This window comes from Ranitomeya variabilis, chromosome 3, assembly GCF_051348905.1.
Source record: "Ranitomeya variabilis isolate aRanVar5 chromosome 3, aRanVar5.hap1, whole genome shotgun sequence".
NCBI classification, from domain to species: Eukaryota; Metazoa; Chordata; class Amphibia; order Anura; family Dendrobatidae; genus Ranitomeya; species Ranitomeya variabilis.
The window spans coordinates 526,482,370-526,510,180 of record NC_135234.1 but is presented as its reverse complement, the minus strand read 5'-3'; the positions used below and the strand labels follow the sequence as shown (position 1 = coordinate 526,510,180).

General features: G+C 43.0%; 1 protein-coding gene across 3 annotated transcripts in view; it reads left to right on the top strand.

Moving 5' to 3' along the window:
- Nucleotides 1-27,811, top strand: part of MYO16 (myosin XVI) — a 685,244-nt gene that overhangs the window by 424,847 nt on the left and 232,586 nt on the right. For all 3 annotated transcript variants that reach the window (XM_077297020.1, XM_077297019.1, XM_077297018.1), the window contains exons 21-22: nucleotides 20,475-20,547; nucleotides 25,837-25,989. In XM_077297020.1, coding sequence (XP_077153135.1) covers nucleotides 20,475-20,547; nucleotides 25,837-25,989 — 226 coding nt within the window. The remainder of the gene's footprint in view (nucleotides 1-20,474; nucleotides 20,548-25,836; nucleotides 25,990-27,811) is intronic.

The following is a 27,811-nucleotide window of genomic DNA, read 5'->3' as shown; positions in this document are numbered from 1 at the left end:
CCGAGGACCAACCCGACGCCGGCGGTTGGCAAAAAGCTGAGTCTTCTCCTGGGACAACTTCAAATTGTCCACCACCTGCCCCCAAATCTGATGCAACCTCTCCACCACAGCATCCACTCCAGGACAATCCGAAGATTCCACCTGACCGGAGGAAAATCGAGGATGAAACCCCGAATTACAGAAAAAAGGAGACACCAAGGTGGCAGAGCTGGCCCGATTATTGAGGGCAAACTCCGCTAAAGGCAAAAAAGCAACCCAATCATCCTGATCTGCAGACACAAAACACCTCAAATATGTCTCCAAAGTCTGATTCGTCCGCTCGGTCTGGCCATTAGTCTGAGGATGGAAAGCAGACGAGAAAGACAAATCTATGCCCATCCTAGCACAGAATGCCCGCCAAAATCTAGACACGAATTGGGTTCCTCTGTCAGAAACGATATTCTCCGGAATACCATGCAAACGAACCACATTTTGAAAAAACAGAGGAACCAACTCGGAAGAAGAAGGCAACTTAGGCAGGGGAACCAAATGGACCATCTTAGAGAAACGGTCACACACCACCCAGATGACAGACATCTTCTGAGAAACAGGAAGATCCGAAATAAAATCCATCGAGATGTGCGTCCAAGGCCTCTTCGGGATAGGCAAGGGCAACAACAATCCACTAGCCCGAGAACAACAAGGCTTGGCCCGAGCACAAACGTCACAAGACTGCACAAAGCCTCGTACATCTCGTGACAGGGAAGGCCACCAGAAGGACCTTGCCACCAAATCCCTGGTACCAAAGATTCCAGGATGACCTGCCAACGCAGAAGAATGAACCTCAGAAATGACTTTACTGGTCCAATCATCAGGAACAAACAGTCTACCAGGTGGGCAACGATCAGGTCTATCCGCCTGAAAATCCTGCAAGGCCCGCCGCAGGTCTGGAGAAACGGCAGACAATATCACTCCATCCTTAAGGATACCTGTAGGTTCAGAATTACCAGGGGAGTCAGGCTCAAAACTCCTAGAAAGGGCATCCGCCTTAACATTCTTAGAACCCGGTAGGTATGACACCACAAAATTAAACCGAGAGAAAAACAACGACCAGCGCGCCTGTCTAGGATTCAGGCGTCTGGCGGACTCAAGATAAATTAAATTTTTGTGGTCGGTCAATACCACCACCTGATGTCTAGCCCCCTCAAGCCAATGACGCCACTCCTCAAAAGCCCACTTCATGGCCAAAAGCTCCCGATTCCCAATATCATAATTCCGCTCGGCGGGCGAAAATTTACGAGAAAAAAAAGCACAAGGTTTCATCACGGAGCAGTCGGAACTTCTTTGCGACAAAACCGCCCCAGCTCCGATTTCAGAAGCGTCGACCTCAACCTGAAAAGGAAGAGCAACATCAGGCTGACGCAACACAGGGGAGGAAGAAAAGCGGCGCTTAAGCTCCCGAAAGGCCTCCACAGCAGCAGGGGACCAATCAGCAACATCAGCACCCTTCTTAGTCAAATCAGTCAATGGTTTAACAACATCAGAAAAACCAGCAATAAATCGACGATAAAAGTTAGCAAAGCCCAAAAATTTCTGAAGACTCTTAAGAGAAGAGGGTTGCGTCCAATCACAAATAGCCCGAACCTTGACAGGATCCATCTCGATGGAAGAGGGGGAAAAAATGTATCCCAAGAAGGAAATCTTTTGAACCCCAAAAACGCACTTAGAACCCTTCACACACAAGGAATTAGACCGCAAAACCTGAAAAACCCTCCTGACCTGCTGGACATGAGAGTCCCAGTCATCCGAAAAAATCAGAATATCATCCAGATACACGATCATAAATTTATCCAAATAATCACGGAAAATGTCATGCATAAAGGACTGAAAGACTGAAGGGGCATTTGAAAGGCCAAAAGGCATCACCAAATACTCAAAGTGGCCCTCGGGCGTATTAAATGCGGTTTTCCACTCATCCCCCTGCTTAATTCGCACCAAATTATACTCCCCACGGAGATCTATCTTAGAGAACCACTTGGCCCCCTTTATGCGAGCAAACAAATCAGTCAGCAGTGGCAACGGATATTGATATTTAACCGTGATTTTATTCAAAAGCCGATAATCAATACACGGCCTCAAAGAGCCATCTTTCTTAGACACAAAGAAAAAACCGGCTCCTAAGGGAGATGACGAAGGACGAATATGTCCCTTTTCCAAGGACTCCTTTATATATTCTCGCATAGCAGCATGTTCAGGCACAGACAGATTAAATAAACGACCCTTAGGGTATTTACTACCCGGAATCAAATCTATGGCACAATCGCACTCCCGGTGCGGAGGTAATGAACCAAGCTTAGGTTCTTCAAAAACGTCACGATAGTCAGACAAGAATTCAGGAATCTCAGAGGGAATAGATGACGAAATGGAAACCAAAGGTACGTCCCCATGCATCCCCTTACATCCCCAGCTTAACACAGACATAGCGTTCCAGTCGAGGACTGGGTTATGAGATTGCAGCCATGGCAATCCAAGCACCAACACATCATGTAGATTATACAGCACAAGAAAGCGAATAATCTCCTGATGATCCGGATTAATTCGCATAGTTACTTGTGTCCAGTATTGTGGTTTATTACTAGACAATGGGGTGGAGTCAATCCCCTTCAGAGGTATAGGAGTTTCAAGAGGCTCTAAATCATACCCATAGCGTTTGGCAAAGGACCAATCCATAAGACTCAAAGCGGCGCCAGAGTCGACATAGGCATCCGCGGTAATAGATGATAAAGAACAAATCAGGGTCACAGATAGAATAAACTTAGACTGAAAAGTGCCAATTGAAACTGACTTATCAAGCTTCTTAGTACGCTAAGAGCATGCTGATATAACATGAGTTGAATCACCACAATAAAAGCACAACCCATTTTTTCGTCTAAAATTCTGCCGTTCGCTTCTGGACAGAATTCACATTGCATATTCTCTGGCGTCTTCTCAGTAGACACCGCCAAATGGTGCACAGGTTTGCGCTCCCGCAGACGTCTATCGATCTGGATAGCCATTGTCATGGACTCATTCAGACCCGCAGGCACAGGGAACCCCACCATAACATCCTTAATGGCATCAGAGAGACCCTCTCTGAAATTCGCCGCCAGGGCGCACTCATTCCACTGAGTAAGCACAGACCATTTACGGAATTTTTGGCAGTATATTTCAACTTCATCTTGCCCCTGAGATAGGGACATCAAGGCTTTTTCCGCCTGAAGCTCTAAATGAGTTTCCTCATAAAGCAACCCCAAGGCCAGAAAAAACGCATCCACATTGAGCAACGCAGGATCCCCTGGAGCCAATGCAAAAGCCCAATCTTGAGGGTCACCCCGGAGCAAGGAAATCACAATCCTGACCTGCTGAGCAGGATCTCCAGCAGAGCGAGATTTCAGGGACAAAAACAACTTGCAATTATTTTTGAAATTTTGAAAGCAAGATCTATTCCCCGAGAAAAATTCAGGCAAAGGAATTCTAGGTTCAGATATAGGAACATGAACAACAAAATCTTGTAAATTTTGAACTTTCGTGGTGAGATTATTCAAACCTGCAGCTAAACTCTGAATATCCATTTTAAACAGGTGAACACAGAGCCATTCCAGGATTAGAAGGAGAGAGAGAGAGGAAGGCTGCAATATAGGCAGACTTGCAAGTGATTCAATTGAAAGCACACTCAGAACTGAAGGAAAAAAAAAAAAAAAAAAATTTTTCAGCAGACTTCTTTTTTCTCTCCTTTCTCTGCCAATTAATTTAACCCTTTGTGGGCCGGTCAAACTGCTATGGTTCTCAATGGCAAGAGAACATAGCCCAGCATACATAGGAACTAGCTCTTGGAAGGATGGAAACTAAACTGACCATGAACTAAACCTGCCGCACAACTAACAGTAGCCGGGTAGCGTAGCCTGCGTTTTATCCCTAGACGCCCAGCGCCGGCCGGAGGACTAACTAATCCTGGCAGAGGAAAATATAGTCCTGGCTCACCTCTAGAGAAATTTCCCCGAAAGGCAGACAGAGGCCCCCACATATATTGGCGGTGATTTAAGATGAAAATGACAAACGTAGTATGAAAATAGGTTTAGCAAAATCGAGGTCCGCTTACTAGATAGCAGGAAGACAGAAAGGGTACTTTCATGGTCAGCTGAAAACCCTATCAATACACCATCCTGAAATTACTTTAAGACTCTAGTATTAACTCATAACATCAGAGTGGCAATTTCAGATCACAAGAGCTTTCCAGACACAGAAACGAAACTGCAGCTGTGAACTGGAACAAAATGCAAAAAACAAACAAGGACAAAAGTCCGACTTAGCTGGAAGTTGTCTGGTAGCAGGAACATGCACAGAAAGGCTTCTGATTACAATGTTGACCGGCATGGAAGTGACAGAGGAGCAAGGTTAAATAGCGACTCCCACATCCTGATGGGAACAGGTGAACAGAGGGGATGATGCGCACAAGTTCAATTCCACCAGTGGCCACCGGGGGAGCCCAAAATCCAATTTCACAACAGGTTCCCCTGTGTTTTTGATAACCAGCCAGGCAAAACTGAGAGCTGGGGGCTGCAACCCTCAGCTGTCAGCATTAGCAAGGTTTGTTATAAAAAATAGAGGGGTCCCCACGCTGTTTTTAAATAATTTAAATAATTTTAAAAACTTCGTGGGGTCCCACTCATTTTTGACAACCAGCCTTGCTAAAGCAGACAGCTGGGGCATCAACCCCACAAATATGAATCCTACTTGCCACTGCTACAGGGCAAGTGGGAAGAGTTGGGAAAAGTGCCAGAACTGGCGCATCTAATAGATGTGCCTTTTCTGGACAACTGTGGGCTGCTGTTTTTAGGCTTGGGGGTCCCTTACCAGCCTGAGAATACAAGCACACAGCTCTCTGCTTTAGCAAGGCTGGTTATCTAAAATAGGGGTACCCATGTGTTCTTTTTTAATTATTTATGGAAATAATAAAAAAAAACAGCATGGGACCCCTCTATTCTTGATAACCAATCTAGCTAATGCTGACAGCTGAGGGTTTTGCTGTCTGTTTTGCCTGGCTGGCTATCAAAAATACAGGGGAAACCAAGCTGATTTTTTTATTATTTATTTAGAGCGCAAGTGCCAGCTGATGAATACTACCATCAGCTGCCACCTGCTCTTGCTGTTATTAGCAGCAACAGGTGGTGGCTGATGAGAGTAGTAGTCCAATTAGCCAACGCCAGTGACAGTAGGTAAACTTTATGTCTCCAATAACAGCTGCAGGCTCACGCTGCCATTTGACAGTGTGGGAACCGTGGCTGTCTAGTAATGATTTTACCGCCGATAAGAAGCAGTGTTTGCTGTACTGTCATGCACATGACAGAGTGGCAAACACTGGATGTTCAGTCCCCCCATTCACTTGGTCCGGATCCTATTCTGGTATCCAAACTCAAACTTTTTTTAGCTGTTCGGCCAAACCCACCGAACCCGAACATCCAAGTGTCTGCAAATCTCTACTGAGGATATTGTAGCAGCTGCAAAAATATGTGATGATCATGTGGACACAGCAGCAATGCCTACACAATCACCTTGACGTAACAGCAAAACAAGGTAAATTGCCTGCCCAAGACCCTTGACATACTATTAAAGGGAATCTGTAAGCAGGTTTTCACTAGTCTGACTTTGCACCCTCCTGTAATAAGCAGCTCACTGTCTATAGACAATGTTCATACAGAGCCTGGTGTGGGCAAGGTTAGCTTTTTCAGCTCTGCTGCATTGCTAAATCTAAAAACTCTGTGTCAGAACCACTGCACTCAGTAAACTAAGTGATACAATGTCTCCTTGTCTACATCATGCTGCTCTCAGATGAGGTAGCAAAAACCTTATGACAGATTGTCTTTAAGTTAGTATGATGTTTGGCGTTAAAGTGAGTCTTTTCTACTTTTCGTTTACAAGCTACTTATGCATAACCTGCCAATCCCCACCTAAATCTTCCAAAAATACTACCAAAATATGTGAATCAAACAATACACCACAAAAAAATGGAAAACTGTCTAACATATTTCTCATTCCACACGTGTGGAATAAGGCTAACCATATCACTTTCATAGTTCTTGTCCGGATGCATAATTAGTTAACAGCGAACCCTTCTAATTTTCCAATACTTATGAATAGGGTTGAGCGAAACGGGTCGGCCATTTTCAGAAGTCGCCGACTTTTGGCAAAGTCGGGTTTCATGAAACCCGACCCCTGTGTGGGTCGGCCATGAGGTCGGCGATCTTCTGAATCTGGTATCGAAATTCCGATACCGAGTTCCGATATGTTTGCAATATCGGGAATCGGTATCGGAATCCATATTTAAGTGTTAAATAAAGAATCAAAATAAAAAATATTGATATACTCACCCTCGGACGCGCCCTGGTACTAACCGGCAGCCTTCCTTCCTAAGAATGAGCGCGTGAATGACCTGCGGTGACGTCGCGGCTTGTGATTGGTCGTGAGCGGTCACATGGGCGGTCACGCGACCAATCACAAGCCGCAACGTCATCTAAGGTCCTTCACGCGCTCATTCTTAGGAAGGAAGGCTGCCGGAAAGAAGCAGGGCGCGTCCGAGGGTGAGCATTGGGTTTCGTGTTTCGGCTGACCTCGACCCCGACTTTTTTATAGGATCGGCCGATTTCACTCGACCCGACTTTTGAGAAAGTCGGGTTTCGTGAAACCCGACCCGATCCTATAAAAATAAAAGTCGCTCAACCCTACTTATGAATTCATACAACTGAGCATGCATGTGTTCTAAATAGAGGGAACGAAGAGACACCTCTAGCTGTGACTTACCTCCCTAAAGCACAAAGATTTAAACATGTTCTAATTTGACTGGCCTCTCTTGAGAAATTCTCTTTGGAAAATAATAAAAGTCACTTTTCAGCTCATTGATATCTAAATATAGTTCCACCTAACATCCCTAATTTTCAAGGGATGTTTCTTTATTTCCATGGAGTAAATGGAGTAAAATTCCATTTTAACCACATCAAAAGTCATGTCCCTGCCTTTGGTGCGAGCTTGGCAGGCATCTTCTCTCCTCATATGATGGCTGATTTAATTAGCTATCATGTGCCTTTAAATGCCCCTGTCATTCTCTGACAGCAGCAAGTAACACACACAGGCAGGGAGTGCATTATTCCATGCTCCAATCAGTGTGACTGTGACATGATCGAGGGGTGCCGATGGGTATCCATGACAGGATTTCAGAGGAGATTGTGATTTTCACTACACATAGCAGTGATTATGCACTGCTATGTACAGCACAGGCAATCAAATGATCACAGATTAAAGTCCCCTAAGAAGGATTATTAAATACAATAAATAGTAATACAAAAATTAAAAAAAATATGAAAAAAATTTAAAAATACAAAAATTCTAATCACTCCCCTTTGCCCATTAACCCCTTTACCCCCAAGGGTGGTTTGCACGTTAATGACCAGGCCAATTTTTACAATTCTGACCACTGTCCCTTTATGAGGTTATAACTCTGGAACCCTTCAACGGATCCCGGTGATTCTGACAATGTTTTCTCGTGACATATTGTACTTCATGATAGTAGTAAAATTTCTTTGATATTACCTGCGTTTATTTCTGAAAAAATGGAAATTTGGCGAAAATTTTGAAAATTTCGCAATTTTCCAACTTTTAATTTTTATGCCCTCAAATCACAGAGATATGTCACGCAAAATACTTAATAAGTAACATTTCCCACATGTCTACTTTACATCAGCACAATTTTGGAACCAACATTTTTTTTTGTTAGGGAGTTATAAGGGTTAAAAGTTGACCAGAAATTTCTCATTTTTACAACACCATTTTTTTTAGGGACCACATCTCATTTGAAGTCATTTTGAGGGGTCTATATGATAGAAAATACCCAAGTGTGACACCATTCTAAAAGCTGCACCCCTCAAGGTGCTCAAAACCACATTCAAGAAGTTTATTAACCCTTCAGGTGTTTCACAGGAATTTTTAGAATGTTTAAATAAAAATGAACATTTAACTTTTTTTCACACAAAATTTATTTCAGCTCCAATTTCTTTTATTTTACCAAGGGCAACAGGAGAAAATGGACCACAAAAGTTGTTTTACAATTTGTCTTTAGTACGCTGATACCCCATATGTGGGGGTAAACCACTGTTTGGGTGCATAGCAGAGCTCAGAAGGGAAGGAGCGCCATTTCACTTTTCAATGCAAAATTGACTGGAATTAAAGTGGGATGCCATGTTGCGTTTGGAGAGCCCCTGATGTGCTTGAACAGTGGAAACTCCCCAATTCTACCTGAAACCCTAATCCAAACACACCCCTAACCCTAATCCCAACGGTAACCCTAACCACGCCCCTAATCCTGACACACCCCTAACTCTAATCCCAACCCTAACCCCAACCGTAAATGTAATCCAAACCCTAACCCTAACTTTAGCCCCAACCCTAACCCAAACTTTAGCCCCAACCCTAATTCTAACTTTAGCCCCAACCCTAACTCTAACTTTAGCCGCAACCCTAACCCTAACTTTAGCTCCAACCCTAGCTCCAACCCTAGCCCTAACCCTAGCCCTAACTCTAGCCCTAACCCTAGCCCTAACCCTAGCCCTAACCCTAACCCTAGCCCTAACCCTAATGGGAAAATGGAAATAAATACATTTTTTTAATTTTATTATTTTTCCCTAACTAAGGGGGTGATGAAGGGGGGTTTGATTTACTTTTATAAACGTTTTTTATAGCGGATTTTTATGATTGGCAGCCGTCATACACTAAAAGTCGCTTTTTATAGCAAAAAAGTTTTTGCGTCTCCACATTTTGAGCCTATAATTTTTCCATATTTTGGTCCACAGAGTCATGTGAGGTCTTGTTTTTTGCGGGACAAGTTGACGTTTTTATTGGTAACATTTTCGGACATGTGACAGTTTTTGAACGCTTTATATTCCGATTTTTGTGAGGCAGAATTACCAAAAACCAGCTATTCATGAATTTCTTTTGGGGAGGCGTTTATACCGTTCCACATTTGGTAAAATTGATAACGCAGTTTTATTCTTCGGGTCAGTACGATTACAGCGATATCTTTTTATACGATAAAAGCTATTTTATACAAAAAATAATTATTTTGGCATCGCTTTATTCTGAGGACTATAACTTTTTTATTTTTTTGCTTATGATGCTGTTTGGCAGCTCGCTTTTTATGGGACAAGATGACGTTTTCAGCGGTACCATGGTTATTTATATCCGTCTTTTTGATCGCATGTTATTCCACTTTTTGTTCGGCGGTATGATAATAAAGCGTTGTTTTTTGCCTCGTTTTTTTTTTCTTACGGTGTTCACTGAAGGGGTTAACTAGTGGGACAGATTTATAGGTTGGGTCGTTACGGACGTGGCGATACTAAATATGTGTACTTTTATTGTTTTTTTTTTAGATAAAGAAATGCATTTATGGGAATAATATTTTTTTTCTTTATTTAGGAATTACCGTATATACTCGAGTATAAGCCGACCCGAGTATAAGTAGACCCCCCTAATTTTGCCACAAAAAACTGGGAAAACTTATTGACTCGAGTATAAGCCTAGGGGGGAAATGCAGCAGCTACCGGTAAATGTCAAAAGTAATAATAGATACCAATAAAAGTAAAATTAATTGAGACATCAGTAGGTTAAGTGTCTTTGAATATCCATATTGAATCAGGAGCCCCATATAATGCTCCATACTGTTCATTATGGCCCCATAAGATGTTCCATATTAAAATATGCCCCATATAATCCTGCATAAAGGTTAATAAAGGCCCCATAAGATGCTCTATAAAGATATTTGCCCCTTATAGTGCTGCACAAACGTTATGGCCCTATAAGATGCTCCATACAGACACTTGCCCCATATGCCGTAGTGCCCTACAAATGTTAATTATGGCCCCATACAGACACTTGCCCCATATAGTGCTGCACAAACATTATGCCCCTATATAGTGCTGCAGAAACGTTATGGCCCCATATAGTGCTGCAGAAACGTTATGGCCCCATATAGTGCTGCAGGAATGTTATGGCCCCATATAGTGCTGCAGGAATGTTATGGCCCCATATAGTGCTGCAGGAATGTTATGGCCCCATATAGTGCTGCAGGAATGTTATGGCCCCATATAGTGCTGCAGGAATGTTATGGCCCCATATAGTGCTGCAGGAACGTTATGGCCCCCATATAGTGCTGCAGGAAAGTTATGGCCCCCATATAGTGCTGCAGGAATGTTATGGCCCCATATAGTGCTGCAGGAATGTTATGGCCCCATATAGTGCTGCAGGAATGTTATGGCCCCATATAGTGCTGCAGGAATGTTATGGCCCCATATAGTGCTGCAGGAATGTTATGGCCCCATATAGTGCTGCAGGAACGTTATGGCCCCATATAGTGCTGCAGGAATGTTATGGCCCCCATATAGTGCTGCAGGAACGTTATGGCCCCATATAGTGCTGCAGGAATGTTATGGCCCCATATAGTGCTGCAGGAATGTTATGGCCCCATATAGTGCTGCAGGAATGTTATGGCCCCATATAGTGCTGCAGGAATGTTATGGCCCCATATAGTGCTGCAGAAACGTTATGGCCCCATATAGTGCTGCAGGAACGTTATGGCCCCCATATAGTGCTGCAGGAACGTTATGGCCCCCATATAGTGCTGCAGGAATGTTATGGCCCCATATAGTGCTGCAGGAATGTTATGGCCCCATATAGTGCTGCAGGAATGTTATGGCCCCATATAGTGCTGCAGGAAAGTTATGGCCCCCATAGAGTGCTGCAGGAATGTTATGGCCCCATATAGTGCTCCAGGAACGTTATGGCCCCATATAGTGCTGCAGGAACGTTATGGCCCCATATAGTGCTGCAGGAAAGTTATGGCCCCATAGATGCTCCATACAGACACTTGCCCCATTTGCTGCGATAAAAAAAATAAATCACATACTCACCTCTCCGTCGCTCAGGCCCCCGGCACTTTCAATAGTCACCTGCTCCTCGTTCCGGCGCCGATCTGTCTCCAGCACTGACATTCAGCAGAGGGCGCGCACTGACCACGTCACCGCGCCCTCTGACCTCAGCGTCACTGCTGGAGACAGAGCGGCGCCCGGAACGAGGAGCAGGTGATTATCGTGCAGCGCTGCGCTCCCCTCTCCGTATACTCACCTGGTCCTGCCGCTGTGTAGATCCTGCTTCCCCGACGCCGCAGTGCTTCATCCTGTACTCAGCGGTCACATGGTACCGCTGATTACAGTAATGAATATGCGGCTCCACCCCTATGGGAGGTGGAGCCAAATATTCATTTACTGTAATGAGCGGGACCATGTGACCGCTGAGTACAGGAAGAAGCTGAAGCTGCTGCTGCCGGCGCCGGGGAAGCAGGGACCGCGCCTGGACTAGGTGAGTATTTTTAGACAGCCCCCGCTCCCCCTCCCCTGCCAACCCACGGTATGACTCGAGTATAAGCCGAGAGGGGCAATTTCAGCCCAAAAAAGTCGGCTGAAAATCTCGGCTTATACTCGAGTATATACGGTATTTATTTATTTTTTTTTACACATGTGGATTTTTTTTTTTAACTTTCTTACTTTGTCCCGGGGGGACATCACAGTTCGCTGATCTGACAGTTTGCACAGCACTCCGTCAGATCAGCGATCTGACTTACAGCGCTGCAGGCTTACCAACCCCTGCTCTGGACCCGGAAGTAGTCCCTTTAGGACCCGGATGCAGCCCCGTGGCCATTTTGGATCCGGGACCTGCAGGGATAGGAGGTAAGAGACGCTCGGAGCAACGCGATCACATCGCGTTGCTCCGGGGGTCTCAGGGAAGCCCGCAGGGAGCCCCCTCCCTGCGCGATGCTTCCCTATACCGCCGGAACACTGCGATCATGTTTGATCGCAGTGTGCCGGGGGTTAATGTGCCGGGGGCGGTCCGTGACCGCTCCTGGCACATAGTGCCGGATGTCAGCTGCGATAGTCAGCTGACACCCGGCCGCGATCGGCCGCGCTCCCCCTGTGAGCGCGGCCGATTGCGCTGGACATACTATCCCGTCAGTGGTCATACGGGCCCACCCCACCTCGACGGGATAGTACGTCCGATGTCAGAAAGGGGTTAAAAATAAAACAATATAAAACACATATTCAGTATTGTTGTTCTTGTGAAAGTCCAATCTATCAAAATATAAAGCAAATTAATTCGCCACGAACAAAAAATAAAAACCCCAGAATTAATTTTTTTCAGCCGCCGCACATTGCAATAAAATACAATAAGAAGCAATCAAAACATCATATCTACCCCACAATGGTATAACTAAAAATGTCAGCTCAGGGAACAAAAAGTAAGCCCTCACACAGCCTCATATCCCGAAAAAAGAAAACATTACGGATCTTGGAAAATGGCAACAAAAGTTTCTTACATATTTCCAATTTTTTTTTATCACTCAAGTTAAAAAAAACCTATATATTTGGGTATCTGCGAACTTTTACTGACCACATTATCAGGACAATTTTACCATATAAGGATCATGCGGGAGCGCAGCGACACCAGGCATCACTCACAGAGTCCTAGCATCAGGCTACTACCATTAGTCATTCTAAGGCCGGCGTCACACTCGGCGTAAGACAATACGCCACGTATTATACGTCCGTACTACGGCCGTAATACGGAGAAATGTTCCCAAAATAGTGATCCGTAGTCAGGGTGTGTCAGCGTATTTTGCGCATGGCATCCTCCGTATGTAATCCGTATGGCATCCGTACTGCGAGATTTTCGCGCAGGCTTGCAAAACCGACATCTAATGGATTTATGTGCTCAAATGTTCATTAAAACATATATACAGTATATATATATATATATATGTCATTGAGACACATATATATATATTCTGTATTTAGATTTCATTCAGCGCGATATCTGTGAACAGCCGGTAATTCAATTGCCGGCTTTTCATTTCTCCTGCACAAACCCGACAGGATATGAGACATGGTTTACATACAGTAAACCATCTCATATCCCCTTTTTTTTTGCATATTCCACACTACTAATGTTAGTAGTGTGTATGTGCAAAATTTCAGCGCTGTAGCTGCTGAAATAAAGGGTTAAATGGCGGAAAAAATTGGCGTGGGCTCCCGCGCAATTTTCTCCGCCAGAATGGTAAAGCCAGTGACTGAGGGCAGATAATAATAGCCAGGAGAGGGTCCATGGTTATTGGCCCCCCCGTGGCTACAAACATCTGCCCCCAGCCACCCCAGAAAAGGCACATCTGGAAGATGCGCCTATTCTGGCACTTGGCCACTCTCTTCCCACTCCCTGTAGCGGTGGGATATGGGGTAATGAAGGGTTAATGCCACCTTGCTATTGGAAGGTGACATTAAGCCAGATTAATAATGGAGAAGCATCAATTATGACACCTATCCATTATTAATCCAATTGTTGGAAAGGGTTAAAAAACACACACACACATGATTAAAAAGGATTTTAATGAAATAAACACAGCGGTTGTTGTAATAATTTATTGTTCTCGCAATCCATTTCCAGGCCCTCGCTTGGCAAAATAATAAACGCACAAGATACATACCTTCTGATGTCAGATCAGGTCCCACGAAGTAATCCATCTGAAGGGGTTAACTAATATTACAGGCACGAGCTGCGATAAACCACTCGCTGGTACCTGTAATCCCCGGGTGCTGAAAGGAAAGCAGGATCTGTACTTACATTGAGTCACGGTGATGCGCCCTCTGGTGGATGTTCTCATGAACTGCAGCCTGGGAACTTTTTCCCACGCTCCAGGTCATATGAGGACATCCACCAGGGGGCGCCTCACCGCGACTGAAGGAAATGTAGGTCAATGACCTACATTTCATTCATTCGCCGGGGATTACAGGCACGGAGCACACAGCTGCATTAGCAGGGCTCCTGCCTGTAATATTAGTTAACCCCTTCAGATGGATTACATCGTGGGACGTGATCTGACATCAGAAGGTATGTATATTGTGCGTTTATTATTTTGCCAAGCGAGGGCCTGCAAATGGATTGCGAGAACAATAAATTATTACAACAACTGCTGTGTTTATTTCATTAAAATCCTTTTTAATCATGTGTGTGTGTGTTTTTTAACCCTTTCCTACAATTGGATTAATAATGGATAGGTGTCATAATTGACGCCTCTCCATTATTAATCAGGCTTAATGTCACCTTCCAATAGCAAGGTGGCATTAACCCTTCATTACCCCATATCCCACTGCTACACGGGAGTGGGAAGAGAGTGGCCAAGTGCCAGAATAGGCGCATCTTCCTCATGTGCCTTTTCTGGGGTGGCTGGGGGCAGATGTTTTTAGCCAGGGGGGGCCAATAACCATGGACCCTCTCCTGGCTATTAATATCTGCCCTCAGTCACTGGCTTTACCACTCTGGCGGAGAAAATTGCGCGGGAGCCCACGCCAATTTTTTCCGCCATTTAACCCTTTATTTTACAAGCTACAGTGCACAAATTTTGCACATACACACTACTAACATTAGTAGTGTGGAATATGCAAAAAAAATGGGGATATGAGATGGTTTACTGTATGTAAACCATGTCTCATATCATGTCGGGTTTGTGAAGGAGAAGGAAAAAGCCGGCAATTGAATTACCGACTTTTCACTAACACCGCTGCGTATTTCTCGCAAGTCACACTGCAGGTCCGTGTGGAATCCGTATTTTTCTCGCCCCCATAGACTTTCATTGGCGTATTATTTGCGCAATACGCTGACAAACGCTGCATGCTGCGATTTTGTACGGCCGTAGAAAGCCGTATAATACTGAACCGTAATATACGGCTAATAGGAGCAGCCCCATTGAGAATAATTGTGCCGTATGTAATGCGAGTTTTACGGACGTAGTTTCTGCGCTCTTACGTCCGTAAAACTCGCCAGTGTGACGCCGGCCTAACAGAGCACTGGGACCCTCGTCCCTCTCTCCTTTTTGCATATTCCTCATAAGGACTAAGCGATTATGATAAAGGCTCCGGGGAGCCGAAACGTCTCTGTAATATCGCATTCCTTATTTTGTTTGTATTCTGTTATGCTCCCAGATTATGTTACTTTGACTTAGATAAAAATTTGGCATATGATAACATTGGAGTGTGTGGTGTATTTGCTATTCTATTTGAGTTTTGGACCTCCTGGTCCGTTACACCAGCACCTCGCTTAAATTGAAACTGAGTGCACGCTAATAATATTTTTCTAGTAAAATGAATGGTGTCATTAAAAAGTACAACTCGTCCTGCAAAATGCAAGCCCTCACATGGCCATATTGCCAGAAATATAAAAAAACAGAAATGAAAAAACATAAAATCGCCCGGGGGTGAATTGGTTAATTGTCTCTTTACTTTGTCCTTGTTTGTGTTACCGATTCTTGTAGTGCTACAAGATGATGAATTTAGACTGTTAAGTCTTGGTGCAGGTTGTAACATTTTTGTGTTTGTTGCAAATTCACAGCAAATAATGCAACAACTGTCATGTATCCAGCCTAGTAGTGCTGGTAGTGGCATTGATGGACCCACTGAGTGAGTCATCATCTCTTCAGGGGGCCATTCCCACCCCATTTGTGTCTTTTGTGTCAGTGCTTGTTATCATACTGTAGGTTTAAAATAAAGAAATGTCATGGCACCAGGCAGCGTCGGACTGGAGCACCTTGGGCCCACCAGAGAAAATCATTCTTGGGGCCCACTATGTAGCTACATAGCAATAAATACAAGACCACCAATTGTGCAGTAAAACACACTAATATCAGCGTATAATCTAAGGTAGTACACGTCTTAATTATGTAGCGGGGGTTGGGGTAGCCCCAGTGTCTAGGGCCCACCAATGGAACTGACTCCAGGGGCCCACTCTAAATTTCAGTTGTTTTGTAGTATTTGTTAGGAGGCTCAGCAGTAAGCTTCATTATATTCATTAGAAGAACAGGTACAACATGCTGCACATTTTTTTTTCGCTAAAAAGATAGACACTCTAACGGAAACAACAAAGACCTGATCACTGTATTTAAAGGGAGCCTGTCACCCCCCCAGGGCGTTTTTAAGTAAAAGAGCCACCTTCAGCAGCACTAAAGGTACCTTCACACGAAACGACTTTGTAACGATATCGCTAGCGATCCATGACGTTGCAGCGTCCTGGCTAGCGATATCGTTTAGTTTGACACGCAGCAGCGATCAGGATCCTGCTGTGATGTCGCTGGTCGCTGAATAAAGTTCAGAACTTTATTTGGTCGTCCGATCGCCGTGTATCGTTGTGTTTGACAGCAAAAGCAACGATACCAGCGATATTTTACACTGGTAACCAGGGTAAACATCGGGTTACTAAGCGCAGGGACACAAAAACAAATAAAACAAAAAAATTGAGCTCCTAGGTTGTGCACATGTCTTTTAGACGCCAGCCTGCACACATTGATTTTGTTATAGGAAGTGTTTTCAGGAACACAACATAGCTGTTTTTCCTGAAGCATCTTTTAGGGTATGTGCACATGTCAGGATTTCTTGCAAAACATTCCTGAAGAAAACCGGACATTTTCTGCAAGAAATCCGCATGCGTTTTTTTCTCGTTTTTTTTTTTCTCGTTTTTTTCCCAATGCATTAAATAGTGGGAAAAACGCAAAAAATCCACAAAATGAATGAACATGCTGCGTTTTTTACCGCGATGCATTTTTTTCGCTGAAAAAAAAGCATCATGTGCAGAAAAATTGCAGAATGCATTATAATTGATGGGATGCATATGTATGCATTTTTTATGCGTTTTTATCTTATTCTTATAGCAAAAAAGCGCAAAAAAAACGCAACATGTGCACACAGCCTTAAAGGGGAACCTTTCACCCCCAAAATCGAAGGTGAGCTAAGCCCACCAGCATCAGGGGCTTATCTACAGCATTCTGTAATGCAAAGTACTGCAGTGTGCAGGTGCCGGGAAAGGTCAGAGAGGCCCGGCACCTGCGCACTGCAGTACTTTGCTCTGCCCTCAACTGGACAGACAAAGTACGCCTGTGCCAGAGCCGCAGCGTGAAGACAAGAAGAATACGTCATCTGATGAAGATAGGAGGCGCCGGACCGGACCGGGACCGCCCCTGGGTGAGTATAATCTAACCTCTTTTTCTCAACTTTCAGGATACATCGGGGGCTTATCTACAGCATTCCAGAATGCTGTAGATAAGCCCCTGATGCCGGTGGGCTTAGCTCACCTTCGATTTTTGGGGTGACAGGTTCCCTTTAAGATTTTCTTTTTTTAACAGGCATTATTCTTCTTCTTCTTATTATTATTATTATTATTATGAGTGTTAATAGTGAGCTTCTTGCTGCCTTCTTTCAGCCATTTTTCATCTTTGAAAACCTAAAGCTGTTAGAAGAAGGTGAAAAAGAGTGAATTTATGTACAAGTCATTTTTACACTGTGGATCATTTTATTATTTTATTTCTTATCATTTTTTCAGGTGTTTTCCAAACAAACTATCGGTAATCCTGAAAAAGACACCGTGTGTACATAAGGTCACTATCGGGGTCCAGCGAGGCCTCTTTCCTCTGTTCTCGCCTCTGTCTACTGTGCTGTAATCTATCACCGAACTCAGTGGATTGTGACATCTTCATCAGACACTGAGTTCAGTGATTGACCTCAGCGCTGCAGACAACTTCACAGCTGCACCCAATCAACAAAGCTAAAAAGTTAGGCTATGTGCCCACGTTGCAGAAATGCTGCGGAAATGTCCGCAGCATTTCCGCAACTCCCTGCTGTTTTCCCACAAAACACAAGCGTTTTACAAGCGTTTCTAGCTTGCAGAATGCTTGCGCTTTTCCAAGCGATTTGAAGCATCGCTTGGAAAAGTGATTACCGTAACAGGTTGGTCAGACTTGTCAAGCATAGTGCTTGACAAGTGTGACCAACTTTTTATTATTGATGCTGCTTATGTGGCATCAATAGTAAAAGATAGAATGTTAAAAATAATTTAAAAAATGAAAAAATATGGTTATCCTCACCTTCTGATGGCCCCCGATCTCCTCAGCGGCGCTCCCAGTACGTTCTGTTCCCAGGGATGCTTTGCGCGAAGGACCTTTGTGACGTCACGATCGCGTGACCACAACGTCATCCCAGGTGATTCGCACACAGCATCCCTGGGAACGGAAGCCGCTGTGTGCACCGCTGAGAATCAGGAGGACTCCGGGGGCCATCAGAAGATAAGCATATCCCTATTTTTTATTTTAATTATTTTTTTTTTTTACATGAATATGGTACCCAGGGCCTGGAGGAGAGTCTCCTCTCCTCCAGACCCGGGTACCATCTGCACATGAAGCGCTCACTTTACGCATGGTGGGCATAGCCACATGCGTAAAGTGAGCGTTTCAGTGCAATCCTATGGTGGCGGAATCGCCGCGATTCCGCAGAAATAATGAACATGCTGCGGAATTTAGCGCTATGTGATTCCGCAGTGGGAAAATCCGCAGCATGGGCACAGCAACTGCGGAATCCCATAGGATTGCATGGGAATGCGTTTAAGTGTTTCCTCTGCAGCAAAAACGCAGCAGAAATGTATAAAGAACGCAACGTGGGCACACAGCCTTAAAACTCAGTTGTTTTTGACCTTTTTTTTTTATACCCCGAAGATTATGAAGTAATTTTTAAAATGGGACAATCCCCCTGGTAATTTTTTTTTACTATTATATTTTTGCTATAAATAACATTATAGATATATTATTCATTCTGCATTTAAAAGTGCAAGGTTTTTTTAAAGGTACATGAGCATTTTTTTGTGGCACGTTTAACTAAAGCATATATGCTTTTTTATGTCTGAATCCATCACTAAAAATGGCAAATGTATTGTATACACATTCACTTACATAAATGCATTGCAGACATGCACACTGTACTTATTTATATAGTGTATAGGTGTGCATTTGTGTATACATTTAGGGTATGTGCACACGTTGCGGATTGGCCTGTGGAATTTTCCGCACAGAATCTGCATCTCTTGCAGAAAATGCAGGCCAAAATGCTTGCGGATTTCATGCAGATTTGCTGCGGATTGTCATGCGTTTTTTGATGTGCGGATTTAAGTCAGTGTATAGTCAATGGGTGCAGAAAAGCTGCATTTCCGCACAAAGAATTGACATGCTGCGGAAAAAAACCCTGCAGCGATTCCGCACATTTTTTCCACAGCATGTGTACAGCGTTTTTGTATTTCCCATTAACATTGTGTACATAACGCACTGCGGATTTGAGGCAATGCCGCGCATCCAAAAATGCTGCGGAAACGCATCTAAATCAGCAATGTGTGCACATAGCCTTATTCACACACAGAAATAAGATAGATGGATCGCGGGCAGCAAGCGCTGTGAAGAAGATGGGGATCTCCGGTCACCATCACAGAACAGCAGTGGGGGAGACATTGTGATATCAGCAACTAGAAAGCAGAAAGGGTAGAGGGGGCAGGGAGAGCGCAGATGTATGGGGCAAACAGGAAAAACAGCTTTTGTTGGGGTGGAGGACAGAACAAGCTCAGGATAGAGACATAAACAGGAAGCTAAAGTACTCACTTCAGGTCAGCACTGTGTTCCTCTGGAGCTCCCCTCCCCCTCCTGACCGTGCCGACAGCAGAGCTTAGAGCTTGTCTGACAGCAGCGTGGGAGAGAGAGGCCATCTTCTGTTCACTTCACTTTCTTCAGCAGTGGCTGCACAGCTCTCCTGGCCCCGCGCTCCAGCAGCCTGACCCGGTCCATGCTGGTGGGCGGGGCTTACTGCAGTGAGCGGCTCCAGCAGCATCTTAGTGTAGCTCAGGGAAATGGTTGTGCTGAGCCTCTCTCCCCCCATCCTAGCCAGAGACTCGGGGGAGGGAGAGAGAGAAGGCAGAGATCCTGCCTGCACACTGTTCTCCCCACCCTATGTTATACTAGGCAATGCAGGAGGCTCCTGCCAGAAGCTCTGTGGGGAGGGGCGGGGCTTAAATCATGCATGCAGTGCAGGGAAATACTGAGAAGAAAGAGACTGTCGGAGTCAGGGGCCCACCGGGGGATCCTCCGGTTTCCCGGTGGGCCAGTCCGAGCCTGGCACCAGGTATGTGTAAATCTGGTTTCCATTGATTTCTCTTATTATTACATGACTCCTGGTAATGACATGTAGAAATTTGGAACAGATAGGTGATTAGTTATTCCTAGCTTATGTAGCTCATTATCTAAAATTGCTAATCAGATGTAGTGGCTGGTATGCAATTTAAAAAAAAAATAGAAATATTTTTGAATTAATATTGGTATAACATAACATTCCCCTTAATAGAACTCATGTCCAAGTTCTGCCTCCCTCTGAAATGTTTGTCATCCAGTGTTTCGTATTTTTGTACTATTTGTTCATAAATTGTACATTATTCCTGCAGTATTTTGAATTCATAGTAATTTGTTTTAGCATTTTCCCATTGTTGACAAAGTAACCTGTTTTCCTTATGTTTAGCTATCCTCACCTCACAATTGGAATTTTGGATATGTTTGGCTTTGAGGACTTTCAGAAAAATTCATATGAACAGGTGGGTTTATTTTGATATTCTTATACTAAGATGAGAAAACAGTTGATTCAATATATGATGAAACAAATATTTGGTTAGCGTTTGTGCCACCCATTAGCAGACAAATTTATGACTTATAGGCTGATTTATTTATGCATTAAATGGAGAAAAAAAAGGAGAAATTGCAGTAAAATGTATGCTCGCGCACTTAGTCATTTCCATCTTCTGGGACAACGGTGTCATTTTGATTGTCTTTTAAAATTAGGGAGATGATTTTAGTTTTCTTCAGAGTGTTACAGTCTTAACATATGCAAACAGAAATCTTAGCAGAACGATTGGTAACATCTGTCTTCCGTGAAATCATGTCGTTGTCACACCGGATGCATTAAGAAAGTCATCCATATTTAAATGGCTATTTAAGGTTCTAAAAAATTCCAAACTGCATATAATTTATTCACCCGTCAATTCCCCGGTCACTTGGACACGTGGTGCCCTTCTGATCAATGTTTACAATATTGCACCGATGATCTGCCATTGTCATACATTACCAAGGCAAGGCAAAGCAGACAGCACACCATTGTTGCAGTGATGTAGATGAAATCCAGGGGGGAACTTTGGAACTGGGAGGTTGGGTTGCCGGATTTGAAATGTAATTTTTTTCCATTTTACTTGGACATGTGTAAACTCTGCAATCCCCATTATCAAACGTATCTGCTATTTTTTTTTCTTTGATTAAAATTTGTAACTGATAAAAGGCATGGCTTGACTTTGGCTAAATTGTTTTTCACCTCTACTGTCATCACAGAAACATTACAGTCGAGTCATATAAGACAGTCTGGCTGCTAGGATAGATTGCCCAACTGCCTAGATATTTTATAGGGTTATCACTTATCAGGCTTTGTGTCTGCTACTGTGTGTCTCAGCACAATGCCAATTTGGCTCTGAGCTAGGCGGCAGAGAATGGACAAGAAGATTTGGCAGTATGCAAACCACGTTCCCATGTCTCTTACTACCGTATTGGGTATATTTTTGTATAATTAAAAAAAGAATTTGATTGGGCACATTTTACAGCAACTCTAGTAGAGATTTCCTGCATCATTTGTGCAGCAAATCAGCAGGACTCCTGCAGCATGTGTTAAATACGGATCTTGTCTCAAATGATCTGCCTTAAATTTGCTGTAAATTTTACTCTTTGCTTTGAAAAAGGTCCAAGACGAGTAACGTTTCTCCTTGTGGAGAGTGACAAGCCAAGCCCTGCATGTCAGAGTGAAGAGGCTTATAAGCCATGCATGCTCCTCTGGGAAATTAAATATGCAAATTACCACTTCAGAAAGGAAGAGGAGTAGAACTCTAGCGCCACCTATAGGAAGCAGCGGACCTAAAAGTCAATATTGACTCTTTAATGAGCCTTCCTGTCTGACTTAGAATAAGAATCTCCCTCTTCCTCTCTGAGCAGACAATTTGCTTTGCAAAGGGTGCAATTCAATATGAAAAAATCTGGCCAGCATTTTTTCTGCTTCTTGTAAACTAGGTTTTTAAAACCTCATCTACACATGTTATTTCAGATTTCCGCAGCAGAATCCACTCCAAAAATCTGCAACACCTAAATTCATGTTTTGGGTGGCTTCATAACCTGTGTTCTTCATGTTTTCAAATATCAGCTTTTTATTTTTGTTGAAGCACTATATACAATACATTTTCAATTCTGGTATTTTTGTGACTTTTTGGGGGGTCAGCAGTGTTTTTCCAATATGTTTTTTTTTTCTAGGTTGCCATGTTAATATGTATTGTTTCATGCACTGTAAAACGATAGAAACTAGGACTGTATAAGGGCACTTTTAAAGACTCTTCACTTGTTATAAATATGTAATTATTTTAAGTGATCTACATGCTGCTTTTCTCCTGAATATAGCATATATTTTATTTTTTTGTTCCAGCATCACTCTGTTCCAGGTGTTTTTTTCATTGTATGTAAATCTAGTCTTGCTTTCAAAATTGGTGCTATTCACACCTTTTCTTTTTTAAGAAGAAGAAGGGTACTTTATGAGAAACAAAAGCACGAATAGATTAAATCTCTAATGAAGGAGGGTGGCAAATAATAATCAGTTGTGCTTACTTGGGCAGCATGGTGGCTCAGTGGTTAGCACTGCTGCTTTACATCACTGGGGTTAATGAGTTTAAATCCCACTGAGGACAACATCTGCAAGGAGTTTGTATGTTCTCCATGCATTTGCTTAGCTTTCTACTGGGGACTCTGGTTTCCTCCCACATGCCCCAAAAAACTGATAGGGAAACTAGAATATGAGCCCCAATGGGGACAGTAATGATAATGTCTATTAAGTGCTGCAGAATATGATGGTATTATATAAGACATGTATCTACTATATAATTGTCTAAGGGTCACTTCCGTCGGTCTGTCTGTCTGTCTCGGAAATCCCAAGTCGCTAATTGGTCGCGGTCAAATGGCCATGACCAATCAGCGACAGGCACAGTGCAGCCGCGAAATAGCCGCTCCCTACTCCCCTGCCGTCAGTTCCCGCAACATACTCCCCTCCAGTCAGCGCTCACACAGGGTTAATGGCAGCGTTAACGGACCGCGCTATGCTGCGGTGTAGTGCAGTCCATTAATGCTGCTATTAACCCTGTGTGACCAACTTCTTACTATTGATGCTGCCTATGCAGCATCAATAGTGAAAAGATCTAATGTTAAAAATAATAAAAATAATAAAAAATCATTATATACTCACTTTCTGTTGGCGCCTGGATCCAGCCCAGGCCTTTTCCGCTCCTCACGATGCTCCGGTCCATGCATTGCGGTCTCACGAGATGATGACGTAGCGGTCTCGCGAGACCGCTACCTCATCATCTCGCGAGACCGCAATGCACTCTTGGGACCGGAGCATCGCGAGGAGCAGCAGTAAACGCCTCGGATGGATCCGGGGGGCTGACAAAGGGTGAGCATATAGCTATTTTTTATTTTAATTCTTATTTTTAACAGGGATATGGTGCCCACATTGCTATATACTAGTGGGCTGTGCTAGATACTGCGTGGGCTGTGTTATATACTACATCTCTGTGCTATATACTATGTGGGCTGTGCTATATACTACGTGGCTGTGGTATATATTATGTGGCTGGGCAATATACTACATTGCTGTGCTCTATACTACGTGGCCTGGGTTATATACTGCATGGGTAGTGTTATATACTATGTCTCTGTGCAATATATTACGTGGCTGTGCAATATATTACATAGCTGTGCAATATACTACGTGGCTGTGCAATATATTATGTGGCTGGGCAATATACTACGTGTCTGTGCTACATACTACATGTCTGTGCTATATACTACGTGGCTTGGTAATATACTACGTGGCTGGGCAATATACTACATGGCTGGGCACTATACTGCGTGTTTGTGCTATTTACTATGTGGGCTGTGCTATATACTATGTGGCTGTGTTATATACTACGTGGGCTGTGTTATATACTATGTGGCTGTGCTATATACTACGTGGGCTGTGTTATATACTACTTGGCTGTGCTATATTTCTCTGCTGTATCTGTGCATCGTGAATCGTGGTATGTCTTAAAGAGGGGGGCCCACTGAGACTCTTTCGCGGGCCCTCAAAAACCTGGAGTCGGCATTTGCTTCACTGATTGGTCACGCCCGGCCTCAAACAATCAGCCACAGTCACAGTCCGCCTGCGAATTGGCGTGGAATTTGAACCACGCTTCGCTAATTGGTCGTGGCCGGCCGAATCCTTTGTATAAATTGCATTATTCTGAAAACTTCATAAACAAACTACATACATATTCTAGAATACCCATTGCATTAGAATCGGGCCACCATCTAGTACTAAATAAACTTGGTATAGTTGTGTGAGCCACAACTACTATAGCAGTTTTTGGGACCAGGTATTGCTGCCCCGTAACTGGGGGAAGAATTCCAACAGATGATTTTTCCAAACAGGAATAAAAAACACATTTTATAACTGTGTGAACTGTTGGAATAGGAAACAAATCTCTTGCTGAGCTTATTATGAAGGTTTTTTTATTGCAAAGAACCACAGGGTACCACAGGGGTCAGTATTTGGCCCTCTTCTTTTTAACATATTTATTAATGACCTTGTAGGGGGCATACAGAGCAGAATTTCAATATTTGCAGATGACACTAAACTCTGCAGGGTAATCAATACAGAGGAGGACAATTTTATATTTCAGGATGATTTATGTAAACTAGAAGCTTGGGCTGATAAATGGCAACTGAGCTTTAATGGGGATAAATGTAAGGTCATGCACTTACTAGATTCCTTGATAGGGCGTTGATCCGGGGAACTAGTCTGATTGCCATATGTGGAGTCGGGAAGGAATTTTTTTCCCCAATGTGAAGCTTACTCTTTGCCACATGGTTTTTTTTGCCTTCCTCTGGATCAACATGTTAGGGCATGTTAGGTTAGGCTATGGGTTGAACTAGATGTACTTAAAGTCTTCCTTTAACCTTAATAACTATGTTACTATGTTATTATGAACCTTCATACCGCATAAAGAATACTTTTTTTTTTCCAGCAGTGCAACCACTTTTAAAATGTGAACAGTGGCATTTCATTTAGACAGTATAACACAATACATATTCCTAGAAAGTGACAGGTCAGTTTGAAAGGTCTAAATCTTGACAAAGCTGGAAATTTGGATAAATGAAGTATGACTCCTTTGACGGGTGCATTATCAGCAAATTATATAAAATCCACCTGTTATTTCATATACAGTAGGGCTACAATAAATATTTCTATGAATTTAATATAGTCTTTATAGTATTTTATACAGAATATGTTACATCCCCCAGTTTGAAGTTCAGTCCTGCTGGATGATTTCATTAATTCTCAGAGAATTGACATGCTCAGCCTGAGGACTGGTGATAGCTCCCATTTCCTGCAGAGTCTAGCAGAGGGTATGCATGGACAGCGTTTGATAAGGTTTCAATTGTATGAAAGTCCCTAATAAATAAGTGCTGCCTTCTGCTAAATATTGGCCTGCACCCAACATTTCTAATGTACGTGGAGGGAATTACCATTCGCTTCATATTTGGTTCTGGTCAAATTTTATTGTATATTTACAGTTTATATTCTCACTTCATTGCCAAGTAAAATAGGAGCCAGCTGGAAATATTTAAGACAGAATAGAAGAGAATTGTTATTATACGCTGGTTGTATTCCCAATGTAAAAAAAATGTATTGTTGAAGCGTATAACAATGACGTGATTTATTATGTTTCCTTTAGATTTACCTAAAATATTACTTGCATTTACAGCTATGCATTAATCTGACCAACGAGAAAATCCACCAGTATATCAATGAAGTGCTATTTCTACAAGAACAAACTGAATGTGAACAAGAGGGAGTTTCCATGGAAACCACATATTGTCCTGGAAACCATACAACAGTGCTAGATTTCTTCTTCCAGGTATTCCACCGTTTTGTAAAACTCAATTCCTAATATTAGATATATAGTGTATATACACATTTGCAATTCAGCAGCCTGTAGAGCTTTCGTGTGCAATAAATTACTGTAAAAGAAAGTATATAAAAAACATCCAAAGAAATGATTACATGTATAAGAGAACGCAATCAGCAGATAGAAAATCTGTATGGATAAAAAATAAATAAGAGCTGAAATTTTAGACTATAATTATTTGCAGCTTATGGTAGAATGCGATATTTCCTTAAACCTGTAAGAAAGGGTATATAGGTATATTTACAGGTATAGGTAGGACAACTGATCCTACCCTATGCACAATTGTACCTTCTAAACATTGTCACTTTTTCAGTTAAAGCCCCCATGCACATTGGAGAAATGTCGGCTGACGGGTTTGGCCAATGGTCCAATGTGTATGTGGATGCTGGCCTACTGATAGGAGATTTTAGAATGCCGATGACATTGTCATCCCTGAGTTAAGTCATCAGCAGACGTGGCATTATATGTATATAAACAAGCCAAACATATATGTATATATACAGCATTGGTTTCAGAAACGTATGCTTTGCGACAATAAGGTTGCAAAGGTCTAAAGACAGCTCACTGGTTTTATCCATCATGAGATGTTTCTTGTTTGGCACCTAGGTAAGGAGACATCTTTTCATATGCCAATATCACTTGAACCAGCTGATATTATTTTTCACTACGTGGCAGGATTACTGATAGATAACAGCTGGAGTCATGACTTTCCATGCCTTTTTGCATCTCTCTTTCTCCATGTGTTCAATACTTTTTCCCTGAATCATTTCTAATTATTACACATAACTTTACTTTTGGATATCTATGGTTTGATTTATTTCCTCTTGCAGATTGCATGAGTTATTATGGAAGCATCTGGGAATTTCTTGTCACTAGCACCTTTATAAACATATTTACTTAGAAAATTGGTGAAGTGTTCAATATTTATTTCACCCACTGTATTCATACACTGAACGTTTCCAAATTTTTTCACCTTACAGTCACAAAATATAAATCTGAAAATTGTGATGTGCATTTGTATTCATCCCTCCAGTCAATACTTTGTAGGACAATCTTTCAGTGTAACTATTGCTGCTTTTGGGCTGTGACTCTACCAGTTTTGCACATCTAGAGGCTGACATTTGTGACCATTCTTCTTTGCAAACTAGCTCTAGATTAGTGGAATTGAATGGACATCATGTGTGAACAGCAATTTTCAAATCTTCCCACAGATTCTCAATGGGATTTAGGTCAGGACTTTGACTAGGCCATTCAAACACATGAATATGTTTTGATCTAAACCATTCCATTCTAGCTCTAGTAGTATGTTTAGGGTTGCAGTCCTGCTGGAAAATGAATTTACACCCCGGTCTCAAGTCTTTTCCAAGGGTCTAACAGGTTTTCTGCCAGGATTTCTCTCAGCTGTCAAGCCCCCTGGTTGCGCACGTGGTTTGCAGACCCACTGTGCCACAGGGACAGACCTGCCTAGGAAGGGGTGTAGCTAAGGGGCTACAAGGTGTTCACTGGAGATCCTGATGGTGGAGACAGAATAGACAGCAGGTAGCCACCAGGTACCACTCTTAGGCGGGAGATGATACTGCAGCTGCCGATCCTAGTGGTCAGGTTCGCTGATATGGGAAGATGTGATCAAGGTGATTGATAAGCAAGCAACGGAGATGGACGGACTGTACAGACAACTTGGATATTTAAAATACCTCTGAAGCGGTCACAGAAATATGGACAAACTATACTAGGCTAATGGGAACCCAGATACGGGAATATCTTTTATAGA